This window comes from Hemiscyllium ocellatum, chromosome 43 (genome assembly GCF_020745735.1).
Source record: "Hemiscyllium ocellatum isolate sHemOce1 chromosome 43, sHemOce1.pat.X.cur, whole genome shotgun sequence".
Lineage (NCBI taxonomy): Eukaryota > Metazoa > Chordata > Chondrichthyes > Orectolobiformes > Hemiscylliidae > Hemiscyllium > Hemiscyllium ocellatum.
Genome location: NC_083443.1, coordinates 12,705,653 through 12,726,095, shown reverse-complemented (window position 1 = coordinate 12,726,095; position 20,443 = coordinate 12,705,653). Strand labels below are relative to the sequence as shown.

The 20,443-nt window shown below is 55.0% G+C and overlaps 1 protein-coding gene across 2 annotated transcripts in view; it reads left to right on the top strand.

The window, feature by feature from the left end:
- Positions 1–117: 117 nt before the first annotated feature.
- Positions 118–20,443, top strand: part of hif1an (hypoxia inducible factor 1 subunit alpha inhibitor) — a 124,708-nt gene continuing 104,382 nt past the window's right edge. For both annotated transcript variants that reach the window (XM_060854420.1, XM_060854419.1), the window contains exon 1: positions 118–337. In XM_060854420.1, coding sequence (XP_060710403.1) covers positions 206–337 — 132 coding nt within the window. In that variant the 5' untranslated portion in view covers positions 118–205. The remainder of the gene's footprint in view (positions 338–20,443) is intronic.

Here is a 20,443-nt window from a genome sequence, read left to right as displayed (position 1 = left end):
ATGTGGTCCTCCGGACAGACGGGGGCGGTGTGCCGGCGGATGACCGGTTTCGGTCGGAGGCCGCAGCGCCCTGTCCGAGCTCGGCGGCGCCGCGGTTAGGTTCCGGTGAGGACTTACTTTTGTTGGCGGATTTGAAGCGCCGGGAGGCTGTCGGTTGGTGGGTTTCGATCACGGAACCGGACTCCTGGGAAAGCGGCGGCGGGACATGGCGGAGCGGAGTGCGGATGTAAACCGGGAATGGAGCGAGGTCCAGCTGAGGAAGTACACCTTCGCCACCAAGGACATCCCCAGGATGTCCCACAGCGATCCCCGGGTCGAGACACTCATAGACAATGAGGTAAATAGCGACAGAGGGCCCGCATGGAAACTGTTGGTCTGTTTGTGAAGGGGTTGGGCACATTTCCTCAAAAACAACCGTAAACAACACAGTCCGTCCCAGACGCAGAGTGACACACCACAGTCTGTCCCAGAGAGAGAGAGAGTTATCCAGCACAGTCTGTCCCAGAGAGAGAGAGTGAGTTATCCAGCACAGTCTGTCCCAGAGAGAGAGAGTGAGTTATCCAGCACAGTCTGTCCCAGAGAGAGAGAGTGAGTTATCCAGCACAGTCTGTCCCAGAGAGAGAGAGTGAACCAGCACAGTCTGTCCCAGAGAGAGAGAGTGAACCAGCACAGTCTGTCCCAGAGAGAGAGAGAGAGAGAGATCCAGTACAGTCTGTCCCAGAGAGAGAGAGTGAACCAGCACAGTCTGTCCCAGAGAGAGAGAGAGAGAGAGATCCAGTACAGTCTGTCCCAGAGAGAGAGAGAGAGAGAGAGAGAGTGATCCAGCACAGTCTGTCCCAGAGATGGAGAGTGAATCAGCACAGTCTGTCCCAGAGAAAGAGAGAGATCCAGCACAGTCTGTCCCAGAGAGAGTGGGAGATCCAGCACAGTCTGTCCCAGAGAGAGAGAGTGATCCAGCACAGTCTGTCCCAGAGAGAGAGAGTGATCCAGCACAGTCTGTCCCAGAGAGAGAGAGAGATCCAGCACAGTCTGTCCCAGAGAGAGAGAGATCCAGCACAGTCTGTCCCGGAGAGAGAGAGAGAGAGATCCAGCACAGTCTGTCCCAGAGAGAGTGGGAGATCCTGCACAGTCTGTCCCAGAGAGAGAGTGTGAACCAGCACAGTCTGTCCCAGAGAGAGAGTGATCCAGCACAGTCTGTTCCAGAGAGAGAGTGAGATCCAGCACAGTCTGTCCCAGAGAGAGAGAAAGAGAGAGTGATCCAGCACAGTCTGTCCCAGAGAGAGAGGGAGATCCAGCACAGTCTGTCCCAGAGAGAGAGAGTGATCCAGTACAGTCTGTCCCAGAGAGAGAGAGTGAACCAGCACAGTCTGTCCCAGAGAGAGAGAGAATGATCCAGTACAGTCTGTCCCAGAGAGAGAGAGGAATCCAGCACAGTGTGTCCCAGAGGGAGAGAGAGAGTGATCCAGCACAGTCTGTCCCAGAGAGAGAGAGTGATCGAGCACAGTCTGTCCCAGAGGCAGAGTGATCCAGCATAGTCTGTCCCGGAGAGAGAGAGAGAGATCCAGCACAGTCTGTCCCAGAGAGAGAGAGAATGATCCAGTACAGTCTGTCCCAGAGAGAGAGAGAATGATCCAGTACAGTCTGTCCCAGAGAGAGAGAGTGAACCAGCACAGTCTGTCCCAGAGAGAGAGAGGAATCCAGCACAGTCTGTCCCAGAGAGAGAGTGGGAGATCCTGCACAGTCTGTCCCAGAGAGAGAGTGTGAACCAGCACAGTCTGTCCCAGAGAGAGAGAGTGATCCAGCACAGTCTGTTCCAGAGAGAGAGTGAGATCCAGCACAGTCTGTCCCAGAGAGAGAGAAAGAGAGAATGATCCAGCACAGTCTGTCCCAGAGAGAGAGGGAGATCCAGCACAGTCTGTCCCAGAGAGAGAGAGTGATCCAGCACAGTCTGTCCCAGAGAGAGAGAGTGATCCAGCACAGTCTGTCCCAGAGAGAGAGAGAATGATCCAGTACAGTCTGTCCCAGAGAGAGAGAGGAATCCAGCACAGTGTGTCCCAGAGGGAGAGAGAGAGTGATCCAGCACAGTCTGTCCCAGAGAGAGAGAGTGATCGAGCACAGTCTGTTCCAGAGGCAGAGTGATCCAGCATAGTCTGTCCCGGAGAGAGAGAGAGAGATCCAGCACAGTCTGTCCCAGAGAGAGAGAGAGTGATCCAGCACAGTCTGTCCCAGAGAGAGAGAGAATGATCCAGTACAGTCTGTCCCAGAGAGAGAGAGTGAACCAGCACAGTCTGTCCCAGAGAGAGAGAGAATGATCCAGTACAGTCTGTCCCAGAGAGAGAGAGTGAACCAGCACAGTCTGTCCCAGAGAGAGAGAGTGGGAACCAGCACAGCCTGTTCCAGAGAGAGAGAGAGAGAGGGAGATCCAGCACAGTCTGTCCCAGAGAGAGAGAGATCCAGCACAGTCTGTCCCAGAGAGAGAGAGATCCAGCACAGTCTGTCCCAGAGAGAGTGTGATCCAGCACAGTCTGTCCCGGAGAGAGAGAGATCCAGCACAGTCTGTCCCAGAGAGAGAGAGATCCAGCACAGTGTGTTCCAGAGAGAGAGTTATCCAGCATAGTCTGTCCCAGAGAGAGTGGGAGATCCAGCACAGTCTGTCCCAGAGAGAGAGTGATCCAGCACAGTCTGTCCCAGAGAGAGAGAGTGATCCAGCACAGTCTGTCCCAGAGACAGAGTGATCCAGCACAGTCTGTCCCAGAGATGGAGAATGATCCAGCACAGCCTGTCCCATAGAGGGAGAGCGAGGGAGCTCCAGCACAGTCTGTCCCAGAGAGAGAGTGATCCAGCACAGTCTGTCCCAGAGAGAGAGGGAGATCCAGCACAGTCTGTCCCAGAGAGAGAGAGGAATCCAGCACAGTCTGTCCCAGAGAGAGAGAGAGTGATCCAGCACAGTCTGTCCCAGAGCGAGAGAGTGATCCAGCACAGTCTGTCCCAGAGCGAGAGAGTGATCCAGCACAGTCTGTCCCAGAGAGAGAGGGAGATCCAGCAAAGTCTGTCCCAGAGAGAGATATCCAGCACAGTCTGTCCCAGAGAGAGAGGGAGATCCAGCACAGTCGGTCCCAGAGAGAGAGTGAACCAGCACAGTCTGTCCCAGAGAGAGTGTGATCCCGCACAGTCTGTCCCAGAGAGAGAGAGTGATCCAGCACAGTCTGTCCCAGAGAGAGAGAGTGATCCAGCACAGTCTGTCCCAGAGGCAGAGTGATCCAGCACAGTCTGTCCCAGAGAGAGAGAGATCCAGCACAGTCTGTCCCAGAGAGAGAGAGAATGATCCAGTACAGTCTGTCCCAGAGAGAGAGAGAATGATCCAGTACAGTCTGTCCCAGAGAGAGAGAGTGAACCAGCACAGTCTGTCCCAGAGAGAGAGAGGAATCCAGCACAGTCTGTCCCAGAGAGAGAGAGAGTGATCCAGCACAGTCTGTCCCAGAGAGAGAGAGAATGATCCAGTACAGTCTGTCCCAGAGAGAGAGAGTGAACCAGCACAGTCTGTCCCAGAGAGAGAGAGAGCGATCCAGCGCAGTCTGTCCCAGAGAGAGAGGGAGAGAGTGATCCAGCACAGACTTTCGCGGAGTGAGAGATTGAACCAGCACAGTCTGTCCGAGAGAGAGCGACAGAGAGAGAGAGTGGGAACCAGCACAGCCTGTTCCAGAGAGAGAGAGAGAGAGGGAGATCCAGCACAGTCTGTCCCAGAGAGAGAGAGATCCAGCACAGTCTGTCCCAGAGAGAGAGAGATCCAGCACAGTCTGTCCCAGAGAGAGAGTGATCCAGCACAGTCTGTCCCGGAGAGAGAGAGATCCAGCACAGTCTGTCCCAGAGAGAGAGAGATCCAGCACAGTGTGTTCCAGAGAGAGAGTTATCCAGCATAGTCTGTCCCAGAGAGAGTGGGAGATCCAGCACAGTCTGTCCCAGAGAGAGAGTGATCCAGCACAGTCTGTCCCAGAGAGAGAGAGTGATCCAGCACAGTCTGTCCCAGAGACAGAGTGATCCAGCACAGTCTGTCCCAGAGATGGAGAATGATCCAGCACAGCCTGTCCCATAGAGGGAGAGCGAGGGAGCTCCAGCACAGTCTGTCCCAGAGAGAGAGTGATCCAGCACAGTCTGTCCCAGAGAGAGAGGGAGATCCAGCACAGTCTGTCCCAGAGAGAGAGATCCAGCACAGTTTGTCCCAGAGAGAGAGATTGATCCAGCACAGTCTGTCCCAGAGAGAGAAAGGGAGATCCAGCACAGTCTGTCCCAGAGAGAGAGTGATCAGGCACAGTCTGTCCCAGAGAGAGAGGGAGATCCAGCACAGTCTGTCCCAGAGAGAGAGATCCAGCACAGTCTCTCCCGGAGAGAGAGAGATCCAGCGAAGTCTGTCCCAGAGAGAGTGGGAGATCCAGCAGTCTGTCCCAGAGAGAGAGAGAGTGATCCAGCACAGTCTGTCCCAGGGAGAGAGAGTGTACCAGCACAGTTTGTCCCAGAGAGAGAGAGTGATCCGGCACAGTCTGTTCCAGAGGCAGGGTGATCCAGCAGAGTCTGTCCCAGAGAGAGAGAGTGAACCAGCACAGTCTGTCCCAGAGAGAGAGAGAGAGGGAGATCCAGCACAGTCTGTCCCAGAGATGGAGAGTGAACCAGCAGAGTCTGTCCCAGAGAGGGAGATCCAGCACAGTCTGTCCCATAGAGAGAGAGTGATCCAGCACAGTCTGTCCCATAGAGAGAGAGTGATCCAGCACAGTCTGTCCCAGAGAGAGAGAGTGATCCAGCACAGTCTGTCCCAGAGCGAGAGGGAGATCCAGCACAGTCTGTCCCAGAGCGAGAGGGAGATCCAGCACAGTCTGTCCCAGAGCGAGAGGGAGATCCAGCACAGTCTGTCCCGGAGAGAGAGAGTGAACCAGCACAGTCTGTCCCAGAGAGAGAGAGAGAGAGAGATCCAGCACAGTCGGTCCCAGAGAGAGAGAGTGATCCCGCACAGTCTGTCCCAGAGAGAGAGAGATCCAGCACAGTCTGTCCCAGAGAGAGTGGGAGATCCTGCACAGTCTGTCCCAGAGAGAGAGAGTGAACCAGCACAGTCTGTCCCAGAGAGAGTGTGATCCCGCACAGTCTGTCCCAGAGAGAGAGAGTGATCCAGCACAGTCTGTCCCAGAGAGAGAGAGTGATCCAGCACAGTCTGTCCCAGAGGCAGAGTGATCCAGCACAGTCTGTCCCAGAGAGAGAGAGATCCAGCACAGTCTGTCCGAGAGAGAGCGACAGAGAGAGAGAGTGGGAACCAGCACAGCCTGTCCCGGAGAGAGAGAGAGAGATCCAGCACAGTCTGTCCCAGAGAGAGAGAGAATGATCCAGTACAGTCTGTCCCAGAGAGAGAGAGAATGATCCAGTACAGTCTGTCCCAGAGAGAGAGAGTGAACCAGCACAGTCTGTCCCAGAGAGAGAGAGGAATCCAGCACAGTCTGTCCCAGAGAGAGAGAGAGTGATCCAGCACAGTCTGTCCCAGAGAGAGAGAGAATGATCCAGTACAGTCTGTCCCAGAGAGAGAGAGAATGATCCAGTACAGTCTGTCCCAGAGAGAGAGAGTGAACCAGCACAGTCTGTCCCAGAGAGAGAGAGAATGATCCAGTACAGTCTGTCCCAGAGAGAGAGAGTGAACCAGCACAGTCTGTCCCAGAGAGAGTGGGAGATCCAGCACAGTCTGTCCCAGAGCGAGAGAGTGATCCAGCACAGTCTGTCCCAGAGCGAGAGAGTGATCCAGCACAGTCTGTCCCAGAGCGAGAGAGTGATCCAGCACAGTCTGTCCCAGAGAGAGAGAGAATGATCCAGTACAGTCTGTCCCAGAGAGAGAGAGAATGATCCAGTACAGTCTGTCCCAGAGAGAGAGAGTGAACCAGCACAGTCTGTCCCAGAGAGAGAGAGAATGATCCAGTACAGTCTGTCCCAGAGAGAGAGAGTGAACCAGCACAGTCTGTCCCAGAGAGAGTGGGAGATCCAGCACAGTCTGTCCCAGAGCGAGAGAGTGATCCAGCACAGTCTGTCCCAGAGCGAGAGAGTGATCCAGCACAGTCTGTCCCAGAGCGAGAGAGTGATCCAGCACAGTCTGTCCCAGAGAGAGAGGGAGATCCAGCAAAGTCTGTCCCAGAGAGAGATATCCAGCACAGTCTGTCCCAGAGAGAGAGGGAGATCCAGCACAGTCTGTCCCAGAGAGAGAGAGAGAGAGAGATCCAGCACAGTCGGTCCCAGAGAGAGAGAGTGATCCCGCACAGTCTGTCCCAGAGAGAGAGAGATCCAGCACAGTCTGTCCCAGAGAGAGTGGGAGATCCTGCACCGTCTGTCCCAGAGAGAGAGTGTGATCCCGCACAGTCTGTCCCAGAGAGAGAGAGTGATCCAGCACAGTCTGTCCCAGAGAGAGAGAGTGATCCAGCACAGTCTGTCCCAGAGGCAGAGTGATCCAGCACAGTCTGTCCCAGAGAGAGAGAGATCCAGCACAGTCTGTCCCAGAGAGAGAGAGAATGATCCAGTACAGTCTGTCCCAGAGAGAGAGAGAATGATCCAGTACAGTCTGTCCCAGAGAGAGAGAGTGAACCAGCACAGTCTGTCCCAGAGCGAGAGAGTGATCCAGCACAGTCTGTCCCAGAGCGAGAGAGTGATCCAGCACAGTCTGTCCCAGAGAGAGAGGGAGATCCAGCAAAGTCTGTCCCAGAGAGAGATATCCAGCACAGTCTGTCCCAGAGAGAGAGGGAGATCCAGCACAGTCTGTCCCAGAGAGAGAGAGAGCGATCCAGCGCAGTCTGTCCCAGAGAGAGAGGGAGAGAGTGATCCAGCACAGACTTTCGCGGAGTGAGAGATTGAACCAGCACAGTCTGTCCGAGAGAGAGCGACAGAGAGAGAGAGTGGGAACCAGCACAGCCTGTTCCAGAGAGAGAGAGAGAGAGGGAGATCAAGCACAGTCTGTCCCAGAGAGAGAGAGATCCAGCACAGTCTGTCCCAGAGAGAGAGAGATCCAGCACAGTCTGTCCCAGAGAGAGAGTGATCCAGCACAGTCTGTCCCGGAGAGAGAGAGATCCAGCACAGTCTGTCCCAGAGAGAGAGAGATCCAGCACAGTGTGTTCCAGAGAGAGAGTTATCCAGCATAGTCTGTCCCAGAGAGAGTGGGAGATCCAGCACAGTCTGTCCCAGAGAGAGAGTGATCCAGCACAGTCTGTCCCAGGGAGAGAGAGTGATCCAGCACAGTCTGTCCCAGAGACAGAGTGATCCAGCACAGTCTGTCCCAGAGATGGAGAATGATCCAGCACAGCCTGTCGCATAGAGGGAGAGCGAGGGAGCTCCAGCACAGTCTGTCCCAGAGAGAGAGTGATCCAGCACAGTCTGTCCCAGAGAGAGAGGGAGATCCAGCACAGTCTGTCCCAGAGAGAGAGATCCAGCACAGTCTCTCCCGGAGAGAGAGAGATCCAGCACAGTCTGTCCCAGAGAGAGTGGGAGATACAGCACAGTTTGTCCCAGAGAGAGAGATTGATCCAGCACAGTCTGTCCCAGAGAGAGAAAGGGAGATCCAGCACAGTCTGTCCCAGAGAGAGAGTGATCAGGCACAGTCTGTCCCAGAGAGAGAGGGAGATCCAGCACAGTCTGTCCCAGAGAGAGAGATCCAGCACAGTCTCTCCCGGAGAGAGAGAGATCCAGCGAAGTCTGTCCCAGAGAGAGTGGGAGATCCAGCAGTCTGTCCCAGAGAGAGAAAGAGTGATCCAGCACAGTCTGTCCCAGGGAGAGAGAGTGTACCAGCACAGTTTGTCCCAGAGAGAGAGAGTGATCCGGCACAGTCTGTTCCAGAGGCAGGGTGATCCAGCACAGTCTGTCCCAGAGATGGAGAGTGAACCAGCAGAGTCTGTCCCAGAGAGAGAGAGTGAACCAGCACAGTCTGTCCCAGAGAGAGAGAGAGAGGGAGATCCAGCACAGTCTGTCCCAGAGATGGAGAGTGAACCAGCAGAGTCTGTCCCAGAGAGGGAGATCCAGCACAGTCTGTCCCATAGAGAGAGAGTGATCCAGCACAGTCTGTCCCAGAGAGAGAGAGTGATCCAGCACAGTCTGTCCCAGAGAGAGAGAGTGATCCAGCACAGTCTGTCCCAGAGCGAGAGGGAGATCCAGCACAGTCTGTCCCAGAGCGAGAGGGAGATCCAGCACAGTCTGTCCCGGAGAGAGAGAGTGAACCAGCACAGTCTGTCCCAGAGAGAGAGAGAGAGAGAGATCCAGCACAGTCGGTCCCAGAGAGAGAGAGTGATCCCGCACAGTCTGTCCCAGAGAGAGAGAGATCCAGCACAGTCTGTCCCAGAGAGAGTGGGAGATCCTGCACAGTCTGTCCCAGAGAGAGAGAGTGAACCAGCACAGTCTGTCCCAGAGAGAGTGTGATCCCGCACAGTCTGTCCCAGAGAGAGAGAGTGATCCAGCACAGTCTGTCCCAGAGAGAGAGAGTGATCCAGCACAGTCTGTCCCAGAGGCAGAGTGATCCAGCACAGTCTGTCCCAGAGAGAGAGAGATCCAGCACAGTCTGTCCCAGAGAGAGAGAGAATGATCCAGTACAGTCTGTCCCAGAGAGAGAGAGTGAACCAGCACAGTCTGTCCCAGAGAGAGAGAGAGTGATCCAGCACAGTCTGTCCCAGAGAGAGAGAGAATGATCCAGTACAGTCTGTCCCAGAGAGAGAGAGAATGATCCAGTACAGTCTGTCCCAGAGAGAGAGAGTGAACCAGCACAGTCTGTCCCAGAGAGAGAGAGAATGATCCAGTACAGTCTGTCCCAGAGAGAGAGAGTGAACCAGCACAGTGTGTCCCAGAGAGAGAGTGATCCAGCACACTGTCCCAGAGAGAGTGGGAGATCCAGCACAGTCTGTCCCAGAGCGAGAGAGTGATCCAGCACAGTCTGTCCCAGAGCGAGAGAGTGATCCAGCACAGTCTGTCCCAGAGAGAGAGGGAGATCCAGCAAAGTCTGTCCCAGAGAGAGATATCCAGCACAGTCTGTCCCAGAGAGAGAGAGTGAGAGAGATCCAGCACAGTCGGTCCCAGAGAGAGAGAGTGATCCCGCACAGTCTGTCCCAGAGAGAGAGAGATCCAGCACAGTCTGTCCCAGAGAGAGTGGGAGATCCTGCACAGTCTGTCCCAGAGAGAGAGAGTGAACCAGCACAGTCTGTCCCAGAGAGAGTGAGATCCCGCACAGTCTGTCCCAGAGAGAGAGAGTGATCCAGCACAGTCTGTCCCAGAGAGAGAGAGTGATCCAGCACAGTCTGTCCCAGAGGCAGAGTGATCCAGCACAGTCTGTCCCAGAGAGAGAGAGATCCAGCACAGTCTGTCCCAGAGAGAGTGGGAGATCCAGCACAGTCTGTCCCAGAGAGAGAGAGAGATCCAGCACAGTCTGTCCCGGAGAGAGAGAGATCCAGCACAGTCTGTCCCAGAGAGAGAGAGTGAACCAGCACAGTCTGTCCCAGAGAGAGAGAGTGATCCAGCACAGTCTGTCCCAGAGAGAGAGAGAGATCCAGCACAGTCTGTCCCAGAGAGAGAGAGATCCAGCACAGTCTGTCCCGAGAGAGAGAGAGATCCAGCACAGTCTGTCCCAGAGAGAGTGGGAGATCCTGCACAGTCTGTCCCAGAGAGAGAGTGTGAACCAGCACAGTCTGTCCCAGAGAGAGAGAGTGATCCAGCACAGTCTGTCCCAGAGAGAGAGAGTGATCCAGCACAGTCTGTCCCAGAGAGAGAGAGAATGATCCAGTACAGTCTGTTCCAGAGAGAGAGAGGAATCCAGCACAGTGTGTCCCAGAGGGAGAGAGAGAGTGATCCAGCACAGTCTGTCCCAGAGAGAGAGAGTGATCCAGCACAGTCTGTCCCAGAGGCCCAATGATCCAGCATAGTCTGTCCCGGAGAGAGAGAGAGAGATCCAGCACAGTCTGTCCCAGAGAGAGAGAGAATGATCCAGTACAGTCTGTCCCAGAGAGAGAGAGAATGATCCAGTACAGTCTGTCCCAGAGAGAGAGAGTGAACCAGCACAGTCTGTCCCAGAGAGAGAGAGGAATCCAGCACAGTCTGTCCCAGAGAGAGAGAGAGTGATCCAGCACAGACTGTCCCAGAGAGAGAGAGTGAACCAGCACAGTCTGTCCCAGAGAGAGAGAGAATGATCCAGTACAGTCTGTCCCAGAGAGAGAGAGAATGATCCAGTACAGTCTGTCCCAGAGAGAGAGAGTGAACCAGCACAGTCTGTCCCAGAGAGAGAGAGAATGATCCAGTACAGTCTGTCCCAGAGAGAGAGAGGGAGATCCAGCACAGTCTGTCCCAGAGAGAGAGTGATCCAGCACACTGTCCCAGAGAGAGTGGGAGATCCAGCACAGTCTGTCCCAGAGCGAGAGAGTGATCCAGCACAGTCTGTCCCAGAGCGAGAGAGTGATCCAGCACAGTCTGTCCCAGAGAGAGAGGGAGATCCAGCAAAGTCTGTCCCAGAGAGAGATATCCAGCACAGTCTGTCCCAGAGAGAGAGGGAGATCCAGCACAGTCTGTCCCAGAGAGAGAGAGAGCGATCCAGCGCAGTCTGTCCCAGAGAGAGAGGGAGAGATTGATCCAGCACAGACTTTCGCAGAGTGAGAGATTGAACCAGCACAGTCTGTCCGAGAGAGAGCGACAGAGAGAGAGAGTGGGAACCAGCACAGCCTGTCCCGGAGAGAGAGAGAGAGATCCAGCACAGTCTGTCCCAGAGAGAGAGAGAATGATCCAGTACAGTCTGTCCCAGAGAGAGAGAGAATGATCCAGTACAGTCTGTCCCAGAGAGAGAGAGTGAACCAGCACAGTCTGTCCCAGAGAGAGAGAGGAATCCAGCACAGTCTGTCCCAGAGAGAGAGAGAGTGATCCAGCACAGTCTGTCCCAGAGAGAGAGAGAATGATCCAGTACAGTCTGTCCCAGAGAGAGAGAGAATGATCCAGTACAGTCTGTCCCAGAGAGAGAGAGTGAACCAGCACAGTCTGTCCCAGAGAGAGAGAGAATGATCCAGTACAGTCTGTCCCAGAGAGAGAGAGTGAACCAGCACAGTGTGTCCCAGAGAGAGAGTGATCCAGCACACTGTCCCAGAGAGAGTGGGAGATCCAGCACAGTCTGTCCCAGAGCGAGAGAGTGATCCAGCACAGTCTGTCCCAGAGCGAGAGAGTGATCCAGCACAGTCTGTCCCAGAGCGAGAGAGTGATCCAGCACAGTCTGTCCCAGAGCGAGAGAGTGATCCAGCACAGTCTGTCCCAGAGAGAGAGGGAGATCCAGCAAAGTCTGTCCCAGAGAGAGATATCCAGCACAGTCTGTCCCAGAGAGAGAGGGAGATCCAGCACAGTCTGTCCCAGAGAGAGAGAGAGCGATCCAGCGCAGTCTGTCCCAGAGAGAGAGGGAGAGAGTGATCCAGCACAGACTTTCGCGGAGTGAGAGATTGAACCAGCACAGTCTGTCCGAGAGAGAGCGACAGAGAGAGAGAGTGGGAACCAGCACAGCCTGTCCCAGAGAGAGAGAGAGAGAGAGAGAGAGAGAATGATCCAGTACAGTCTGTCCCAGAGAGAGAGAGTGAACCAGCACAGTCTGTCCCAGAGAGAGAGAGAATGATCCAGTACAGTCTGTCCCAGAGAGAGAGAGTGAACCAGCACAGTCTGTCCCAGAGAGAGAGAGGGAGATCCAGCACAGTCTGTCCCAGAGAGAGAGTGATCCAGCACACTGTCCCAGAGAGAGTGGGAGATCCAGCACAGTCTGTCCCAGAGCGAGAGAGTGATCCAGCACAGTCTGTCCCAGAGCGAGAGAGTGATCCAGCACAGTCTGTCCCAGAGAGAGAGGGAGATCCAGCAAAGTCTGTCCCAGAGAGAGATATCCAGCACAGTCTGTCCCAGAGAGAGAGGGAGATCCAGCACAGTCTGTCCCAGAGAGAGAGAGAGCGATCCAGCGCAGTCTGTCCCAGAGAGAGAGGGAGAGAGTGATCCAGCACAGACTTTCGCGGAGTGAGAGATTGAACCAGCACAGTCTGTCCGAGAGAGAGCGACAGAGAGAGAGAGAGTGGGAACCAGCACAGCCTGTCCCAGAGAGAGAGAGAGAGAGAGAGAGCGAGATCCAGCACAGTCTGTCCCAGAGAGAGAGAGATCCAGCACAGTCTGTCCCAGAGAGAGAGTGATCCAGCACAGTGTGTTCCAGAGAGAGAGTTATCCAGCATAGTCTGTCCCAGAGAGAGTGGGAGATCCAGCACAGTCTGTCCCAGAGAGAGAGTGATCCAGCACAGTCTGTCCCAGAGAGAGAGAGTGATCCAGCACAGTCTGTCCCAGAGACAGAGTGATCCAGCACAGTCTGTCCCAGAGATGGAGAATGATCCAGCACAGCCTGTCCCATAGAGGGAGAGCGAGGGAGCTCCAGCACAGTCTGTCCCAGAGAGAGAGTGATCCAGCACAGTCTGTCCCAGAGAGAGAGTGATCAAGCACAGTCTGTCCCAGAGAGAGAGGGAGATCCAGCACAGTCTGTCCCAGAGAGAGAGATCCAGCACAGTCTCTCCCGGAGAGAGAGAGATCCAGCACAGTCTGTCCCAGAGAGAGTGGGAGATCCTGCACAGTTTGTCCCAGAGAGAGAGATTGATCCAGCACAGTCTGTCCCAGAGAGAGAAAGGGAGATCCAGCACAGTCTGTCCCAGAGAGAGAGTGATCAAGCACAGTCTGTCCCAGAGAGAGAGGGAGATCCAGCACAGTCTGTCCCAGAGAGAGAGATCCAGCACAGTCTCTCCCGGAGAGAGAGAGATCCAGCGAAGTCTGTCCCAGAGAGAGTGGGAGATCCAGCAGTCTGTCCCAGAGAGAGAGAGAGTGATCCAGCACAGTCTGTCCCAGGGAGAGAGAGTGTACCAGCACAGTTTGTCCCAGAGAGAGAGAGTGATCCAGCACAGTCTGTTCCAGAGGCAGAGTGATCCAGCACAGTCTGTCCCAGAGATGGAGAGTGAACCAGCAGAGTCTGTCCCAGAGAGAGAGAGTGAACCAGCACAGTCTGTCCCAGAGAGAGAGAGAGAGGGAGATCCAGCACAGTCTGTCCCAGAGATGGAGAGTGAACCAGCAGAGTCTGTCCCAGAGAGGGAGATCCAGCACAGTCTGTCCCATAGAGAGAGAGTGATCCAGCACAGTCTGTCCCAGAGAGAGAGAGTGATCCAGCACAGTCTGTCCCAGAGAGAGAGAGAGAGTGATCCAGCACAGTCTGTCCCAGAGCGAGAGGGAGATCCAGCACAGTCTGTCCCAGAGCGAGAGGGAGATCCAGCACAGTCTGTCCCAGAGCGAGAGGGAGATCCAGCACAGTCTGTCCCGGAGAGAGAGAGTGAACCAGCACAGTCTGTCCCAGAGAGAGAGAGCGAGAGAGATCCAGCACAGTCGGTCCCAGAGAGAGAGAGTGATCCGGCACAGTCTGTCCCAGAGAGAGAGAGTGATCCAGCACAGTCTGTCCCAGAGAGAGAGAGTGAACCAGCACAGTCTGTCCCAGAGAGAGAGAGAGAGATCCAGCACAGTCTGTCCCAGAGAGAGAGTGATCCAGCACAGTCTGTCCCAGAGAGAGAGTGATCAAGCACAGTCTGTCCCAGAGAGAGAGGGAGATCCAGCACAGTCTGTCCCAGAGAGAGAGATCCAGCACAGTCTCTCCCGGAGAGAGAGAGATCCAGCACAGTCTGTCCCAGAGAGAGTGGGAGATCCAGCACAGTTTGTCCCAGAGAGAGAGATTGATCCAGCACAGTCTGTCCCAGAGAGAGAAAGGGAGATCCAGCACAGTCTGTCCCAGAGAGAGAGTGATCAGGCACAGTCTGTCCCAGAGAGAGAGGGAGATCCAGCACAGTCTGTCCCAGAGAGAGAGATCCAGCACAGTCTCTCCCGGAGAGAGAGAGATCCAGCACAGTCTGTCCCAGAGAGAGAGATCCAGCACAGTCTCTCCCGGAGAGAGAGAGATCCAGCGAAGTCTGTCCCAGAGAGAGTGGGAGATCCAGCAGTCTGTCCCAGAGAGAGAGAGAGTGATCCAGCACAGTCTGTCCCAGGGAGAGAGAGTGTACCAGCACAGTTTGTCCCAGAGAGAGAGAGTGATCCAGCACAGTCTGTTCCAGAGGCAGAGTGATCCAGCACAGTCTGTCCCAGAGATGGAGAGTGAACCAGCAGAGTCTGTCCCAGAGAGAGAGAGTGAACCAGCACAGTCTGTCCCAGAGAGAGAGAGAGAGGGAGATCCAGCACAGTCTGTCCCAGAGATGGAGAGTGAACCAGCAGAGTCTGTCCCAGAGAGGGAGATCCAGCACAGTCTGTCCCATAGAGAGAGAGTGATCCAGCACAGTCTGTCCCAGAGAGAGAGAGTGATCCAGCACAGTCTGTCCCAGAGAGAGAGAGAGAGAGTGATCCAGCACAGTCTGTCCCAGAGAGAGAGAGTGAACCAGCACAGTCTGTCCCAGAGAGAGAGAGAGAGATCCAGCACAGTCTGTCCCGAGAGAGAGATATCCAGCGCAGTCTGTCCCAGAGAGAGAGAGTGATCCAGCACAGTCTGTCCCAGAGAGAGAGAGAGAGAGAGTGATCCAGTACAGTCCGTCCCAGAGAGAGAGAGAGAGTGCTCCAGCACAGTCTGTCCCAGAGGCAAAGTGATCCAGCACAGTCTGTCCCGGAGAGAGAGAGAGATCCAGCCCAGTCTGTCCCAGAGATAGTGGGAGATCCAGCACAGTCTGTCCCAGAGAGAGAGAGAATGATCCAGTACAGTCTGTCCCAGAGAGAGAGAGAATGATCCAGTACAGTCTGTCCCAGAGAGAGAGAGTGAACCAGCACAGTCTGTCCCAGAGAGAGTGAGGAATCCAGCACAGTCTGTCCCAGAGAGAGAGAGAGAGAGAGAGAGTGATCCAGCACAGTCTGTCCCAGAGGCAGAGTGATCCAGCATAGTCTGTCCCGGAGAGAGAGAGAGAGAGATCCAGCACAGTCTGTCCCAGAGATAGTGGGAGATCCAGCACAGTCTGTCCCAGAGAGAGAGAGTGATCCAGCACAGTCTGTCCCAGAGGCAGAGTGATCCAGCATAGTCTGTCCCGGAGAGAGAGAGAGAGAGATCCAGCACAGTCTGTCCCAGAGAGAGAGTGAACCAGCACAGTCTGTCCCAGAGAGAGAGAGTGATCCAGCACAGTCTGTCCCAGAGAGAGAGAGAGAGAGTGATCCAGCACAGTCTGTCCCAGAGAGAGAGAGAGAATGATCCAGTACAGTCTGTCCCAGAGAGAGAGAGAATGATCCAGTACAGTCTGTCCCAGAGAGAGAGAGTGAACCAGCACAGTCTGTCCCAGAGATAGTGGGAGCTCCAGCACAGTCTGTCCCAGAGAGAGAGAGAATGATCCAGTACAGTCTGTCCCAGAGAGAGAGAGAATAATCCAGTACAGTCTGTCCCAGAGAGAGAGTGAACCAGCACAGTCTGTCCCAGAGAGAGAGAGAGAGAGTGATCCAGCACAGTCTGTCCCAGAGAGAGAGAGGGATCCAGCACAGTCTGTCCCAGAGAGAGCGGGAGATCCAGCACGCTGTCCCAGAGAGAGTGGGAGATCCAGCACAGTCTGTCCCAGAGAGAGATATCCAGCACAGTCTGTCCCAGAGAGAGAGGGAGATCCAGCACAGTCTGTCCCAGAGAGAGAGAGAGCGATCCAGCGCAGTCTGTCCCAGAGAGAGAGGGAGAGAGTGATCCAGCACAGACTTTCGCGGAGTGAGAGATTGAACCAGCACAGTCTGTCCAAGAGAGAGCGACAGAGAGAGAGAGTGGGAACCAGCACAGCCTGTCCCGGAGAGAGAGAGAGAGATCCAGCACAGTCTGTCCCAGAGAGAGAGAGAATGATCCAGTACAGTCTGTCCCAGAGAGAGAGAGTGAACCAGCACAGTCTGTCCCAGAGAGAGAGAGGAATCCAGCACAGTCTGTCCCAGAGAGAGAGAGAGTGATCCAGCACAGTCTGTCCCAGAGAGAGAGAGAATGATCCAGTACAGTCTGTCCCAGAGAGAGAGAGTGAACCAGCACAGTCTGTCCCAGAGAGAGAGAGTGAACCAGCACAGTCTGTCCCAGAGAGAGAGAGAATGATCCAGTACAGTCTGTCCCAGAGAGAGAGAGTGATCCAGCACAGTCTGTCCCAGAGAGAGAGAGGGAGATCCAGCACAGTCTGTCCCAGAGAGAGAGTGATCCAGCACACTGTCCCAGAGAGAGTGGGAGATCCAGCCCAGTCTGTCCCAGAGCGAGAGAGTGATCCAGCACAGTCTGTCCCAGAGCGAGAGAGTGATCCAGCACAGTCTGTCCCAGAGAGAGAGGGAGATCCAGCAAAGTCTGTCCCAGAGAGAGATATCCAGCACAGTCTGTCCCAGAGAGAGAGGGAGATCCAGCACAGTCTGTCCCAGAGAGAGAGGGAGATCCAGCACAGTCTGTCCCAGAGAGAGAGAGAGCGATCCAGCGCAGTCTGTCCCAGAGAGAGAGGGAGAGAGTGATCCAGCACAGACTTTCGCGGAGTGAGAGATTGAACCAGCACAGTCTGTCCGAGAGAGAGCGACAGAGAGAGAGAGTGGGAACCAGCACAGCCTGTCCGAGAGAGAGAGAGAGAGGGAGATCCAGCACAGTCTGTCCCAGAGAGAGAGAGATCCAGCACAGTCTCTCCCGGAGAGAGAGAGATCCAGCACAGTCTGTCCCAGAGAGAGTGGGAGATCCAGCACAGTTTGTCCCAGAGAGAGATTGATCCAGCACAGTCTGTCCCAGAGAGAGAAAGGGAGATCCAGCACAGTCTGTCCCAGAGAGAGAGTGATCAGGCACAGTCTGTCCCAGAGAGAGAGGGAGATCCAGCACAGTCTGTCCCAGAGAGAGAGATCCAGCACAGTCCCTCCCGGAGAGAGAGAGATCCAGCGAAGTCTGTCCCAGAGAGAGTGGGAGATCCAGCAGTCTGTCCCAGAGAGAGAGAGAGTGATCCAGCACAGTCTGTCCCAGGGAGAGAGAGTGATCCAGCACAGTCTGTTCCAGAGGCAGAGTGATCCAGCACAGTCTGTCCCAGAGAGAGAGAGTGAACCAGCACAGTCTGTCCCAGAGAGAGAGGGAGAGGGAGATCCAGCACAGTCTGTCCCAGAGATGGAGAGTGAACCAGCAGAGTCTGTCCCAGAGAGAGAGATCCAGCACAGTCGGTCCCAGAGAGAGAGAGAGATCCAGCACAGTCTGTCCCAGAGAGAGTGGGAGATCCTGCACAGTCTGTCCCAGAGAGAGAGAGTGATCCGGCACAGTCTGTCCCAGAGAGAGAGAGTGATCCAGCACAGTCTGTCCCAGAGAGAGAGAGTGAACCAGCACAGTCTGTCCCACAGAGAGAGAGAGAGATCCAGCACAGTCTGTCCCAGAGAGAGAGATATCCAGCGCAGTCTGTCCCAGAGAGAGAGAGTGATCCAGCACAGTCTGTCCCAGCGAGAGAGAGTGATCCAGCACAGTCTGTCCCAGAGAGAGAGAGAGAGAGAGTGATCCAGCACAGTCTGTCCCAGAGAGAGAGAGAGTGCTCCAGCACAGTCTGTCCCAGAGGCAAAGTGATCCAGCACAGTCTGTCCCGGAGAGAGAGAGAGATCCAGCCCAGTCTGTCCCAGAGATAGTGGGAGATCCAGCACAGTCTGTCCCAGAGAGAGAGAGAATGATCCAGTACAGTCTGTCCCAGAGAGAGAGAGAATGATCCAGTACAGTCTGTCCCAGAGAGAGAGAGTGAACCAGCACAGTCTGTCCCAGAGAGAGAGAGTGATCCAGCACAGTCTGTCCCAGAGAGAGAGAGAGAGAGAGAGAGTGATCCAGCACAGTCTGTCCCAGAGGCAGAGTGATCCAGCATAGTCTGTCCCGGAGAGAGAGAGAGAGAGATCCAGCACAGTCTGTCCCAGAGATAGTGGGAGATCCAGCACAGTCTGTCCCAGAGAGAGAGAGTGATCCAGCACAGTCTGTCCCAGAGAGAGAGAGAGAGTGATCCAGCACAGTCTGTCCCAGAGAGAGAGAGAGTGCTCCAGCACAGTCTGTCCCAGAGGCAGAGTGATCCAGCACAGTCTGTCCCGGAGAGAGAGAGAGATCCAGCACAGTCTGTCCCAGAGAGAGAGAGAATGATCCAGTACAGTCTGTCCCAGAGGGAGAGAGTGATCCAGCACAGTCTGTCCCAGAGAGAGAGAGAGTGATCCAGTACAGTCTGTCCCAGAGGGAGAGAGTGAACCAGCACAGTCTGTCCCAGAGAGAGAGAGAGAGAGAGAGTGATCCAGCACAGTCTGTCCCAGAGAGAGAGAGAGTGATCCAGCACAGTCTGTCCCAGAGGCAGAGTGATCCAGCATAGTCTGTCCCGGAGAGAGAGAGAGAGAGATCCAGCACAGTCTGTCCCAGAGATAGTGGGAGATCCAGCACAGTCTGTCCCAGAGAGAGAGAGTGATCCAGCACAGTCTGTCCCAGAGGCAGAGTGATCCAGCATAGTCTGTCCCGGAGAGAGAGAGAGAGAGAGAGATCCAGCACAGTCTGTCCCAGAGATAGTGGGAGATTCAGCACAGTCTGTCCCAGAGAGAGAGAGTGATCCAGCACAGTCTGTCCCAGAGAGAGAGAGAGAGTGATCCCGCACAGTCTGTCCCAGAGAGAGAGAGAGTGCTCCAGCACAGTCTGTCCCAGAGGCAGAGTGATCCAGCACAGTCTGTCCCGGAGAGAGAGAGAGATCCAGCACAGTCTGTCCCAGAGAGAGAGAGAATGATCCAGTACAGTCTGTCCCAGAGGGAGAGAGTGATCCAGCACAGTCTGTCCCAGAGAGAGAGAGAGTGATCCAGTACAGTCTGTCCCAGAGGGAGAGAGTGAACCAGCACAGTCTGTCCCAGAGAGAGAGAGAGAGAGAGAGAGAGTGATCCAGCACAGTCTGTCCCAGAGAGAGAGAGAGAGAGAGTGATCCAGCACAGTCTGTCCCAGAGAGAGAGAGAGAGTGCTCCAGCACAGTCTGTCCCAGAGGCAGAGTGATCCAGCATAGTCTGTCCCGGAGAGAGAGAGAGAGATCCAGCACAGTCTGTCCCAGAGAGAGAGAGAATGATCCAGTACAGTCTGTCCCAGAGAGAGAGAGAATAATCCAGTACAGTCTGTCCCAGAGAGAGAGTGAACCAGCACAGTCTGTCCCAGAGAGAGAGAGGAATCCAGCACAGTCTGTCCCAGAGAGAGAGAGAATGATCCAGTACAGTCTGTCCCAGAGAGAGAGAGAATGATCCAGTACAGTCTGTCCCAGAGAGAGAGAGTGAACCAGCACAGTCTGTCCCAGAGAGAGAGAGGGAGATCCAGCACAGTCTGTCCCAGAGAGAGAGTGATCCAGCACAGTCTGTCCCAGAGAGAGCGGGAGATCCAGCACGCTGTCCCAGAGAGAGTGGGAGATCAAGCACAGTCTGTCCCAGAGCGAGAGAGTAATCCAGCACAGTCTGTCCCAGAGAGAGAGGGAGATCCAGCAAAGTCTGTCCCAGAGAGAGAGAGAGAGAGAGATCCAGCACAGTCTGTCCCAGAGAGAGAGGGAGAGAGTGATCCAGCACAGTCTTTCGCGGAGTGAGAGAGGGAACCAGCACAGTCTGTCCGAGAGAGAGCGACAGAGAGAGAGAGTGGGAACCAGCACAGCCTGTCCCAGAGAGAGGGAGATCCTGCACAGTCTGTCCCAGAGAGAGAGAGATTCAGCACAGTCTGTCCCAGACAGAGAGTGATCCAGCACAGTCTGTCCCAAAGAGAGAGAGAGATCCAGCACAGTCTGTCCCAGAGAGAGAGAGATCCAGCACAGTCTGTCCCAGAGAGAGAGAGTGAACCAGCACAGTCTGTCCCAGAGAGTGAGAGAGAGATCCAGCACAGTCTGTCCCGAGAGAGAGAGAGAGTGCTCCAGCACAGTCTGTCCCAGAGGCAAAGTGATCCAGCATAGTCTGTCCCGGAGAGAGAGAGAGAGAGATCCAGCACAGTCTGTCCCAGAGATAGTGGGAGATCCAGCACAGTCTGTCCCAGAGAGAGAGAGTGATCCAGCACAGTCTGTCCCAGAGGCAGAGTGATCCAGCATAGTCTGTCCCGGAGAGAGAGAGAGAGAGATCCAGCACAGTCTGTCCCAGAGATAGTGGGAGATTCAGCACAGTCTGTCCCAGAGAGAGAGAGTGATCCAGCACAGTCTGTCCCAGAGAGAGAGAGTGAACCAGCACAGTCTGTCCCAGAGAGAGAGAGAGAGAGAGATCCAGCACAGTCTGTCCCAGAGAGAGAGAGTGATCCGGCACAGTCTGTCCCAGAGAGAGAGAGTGATCCAGCACAGTCTGTCCCAGAGAGAGAGATGAACCAGCACAGTCTGTCCCACAGAGAGAGAGAGAGATCCAGCACAGTCTGTCCCAGAGAGAGAGATATCCAGCGCAGTCTGTCCCAGAGAGAGAGAGTGATCCAGCACAGTCTGTC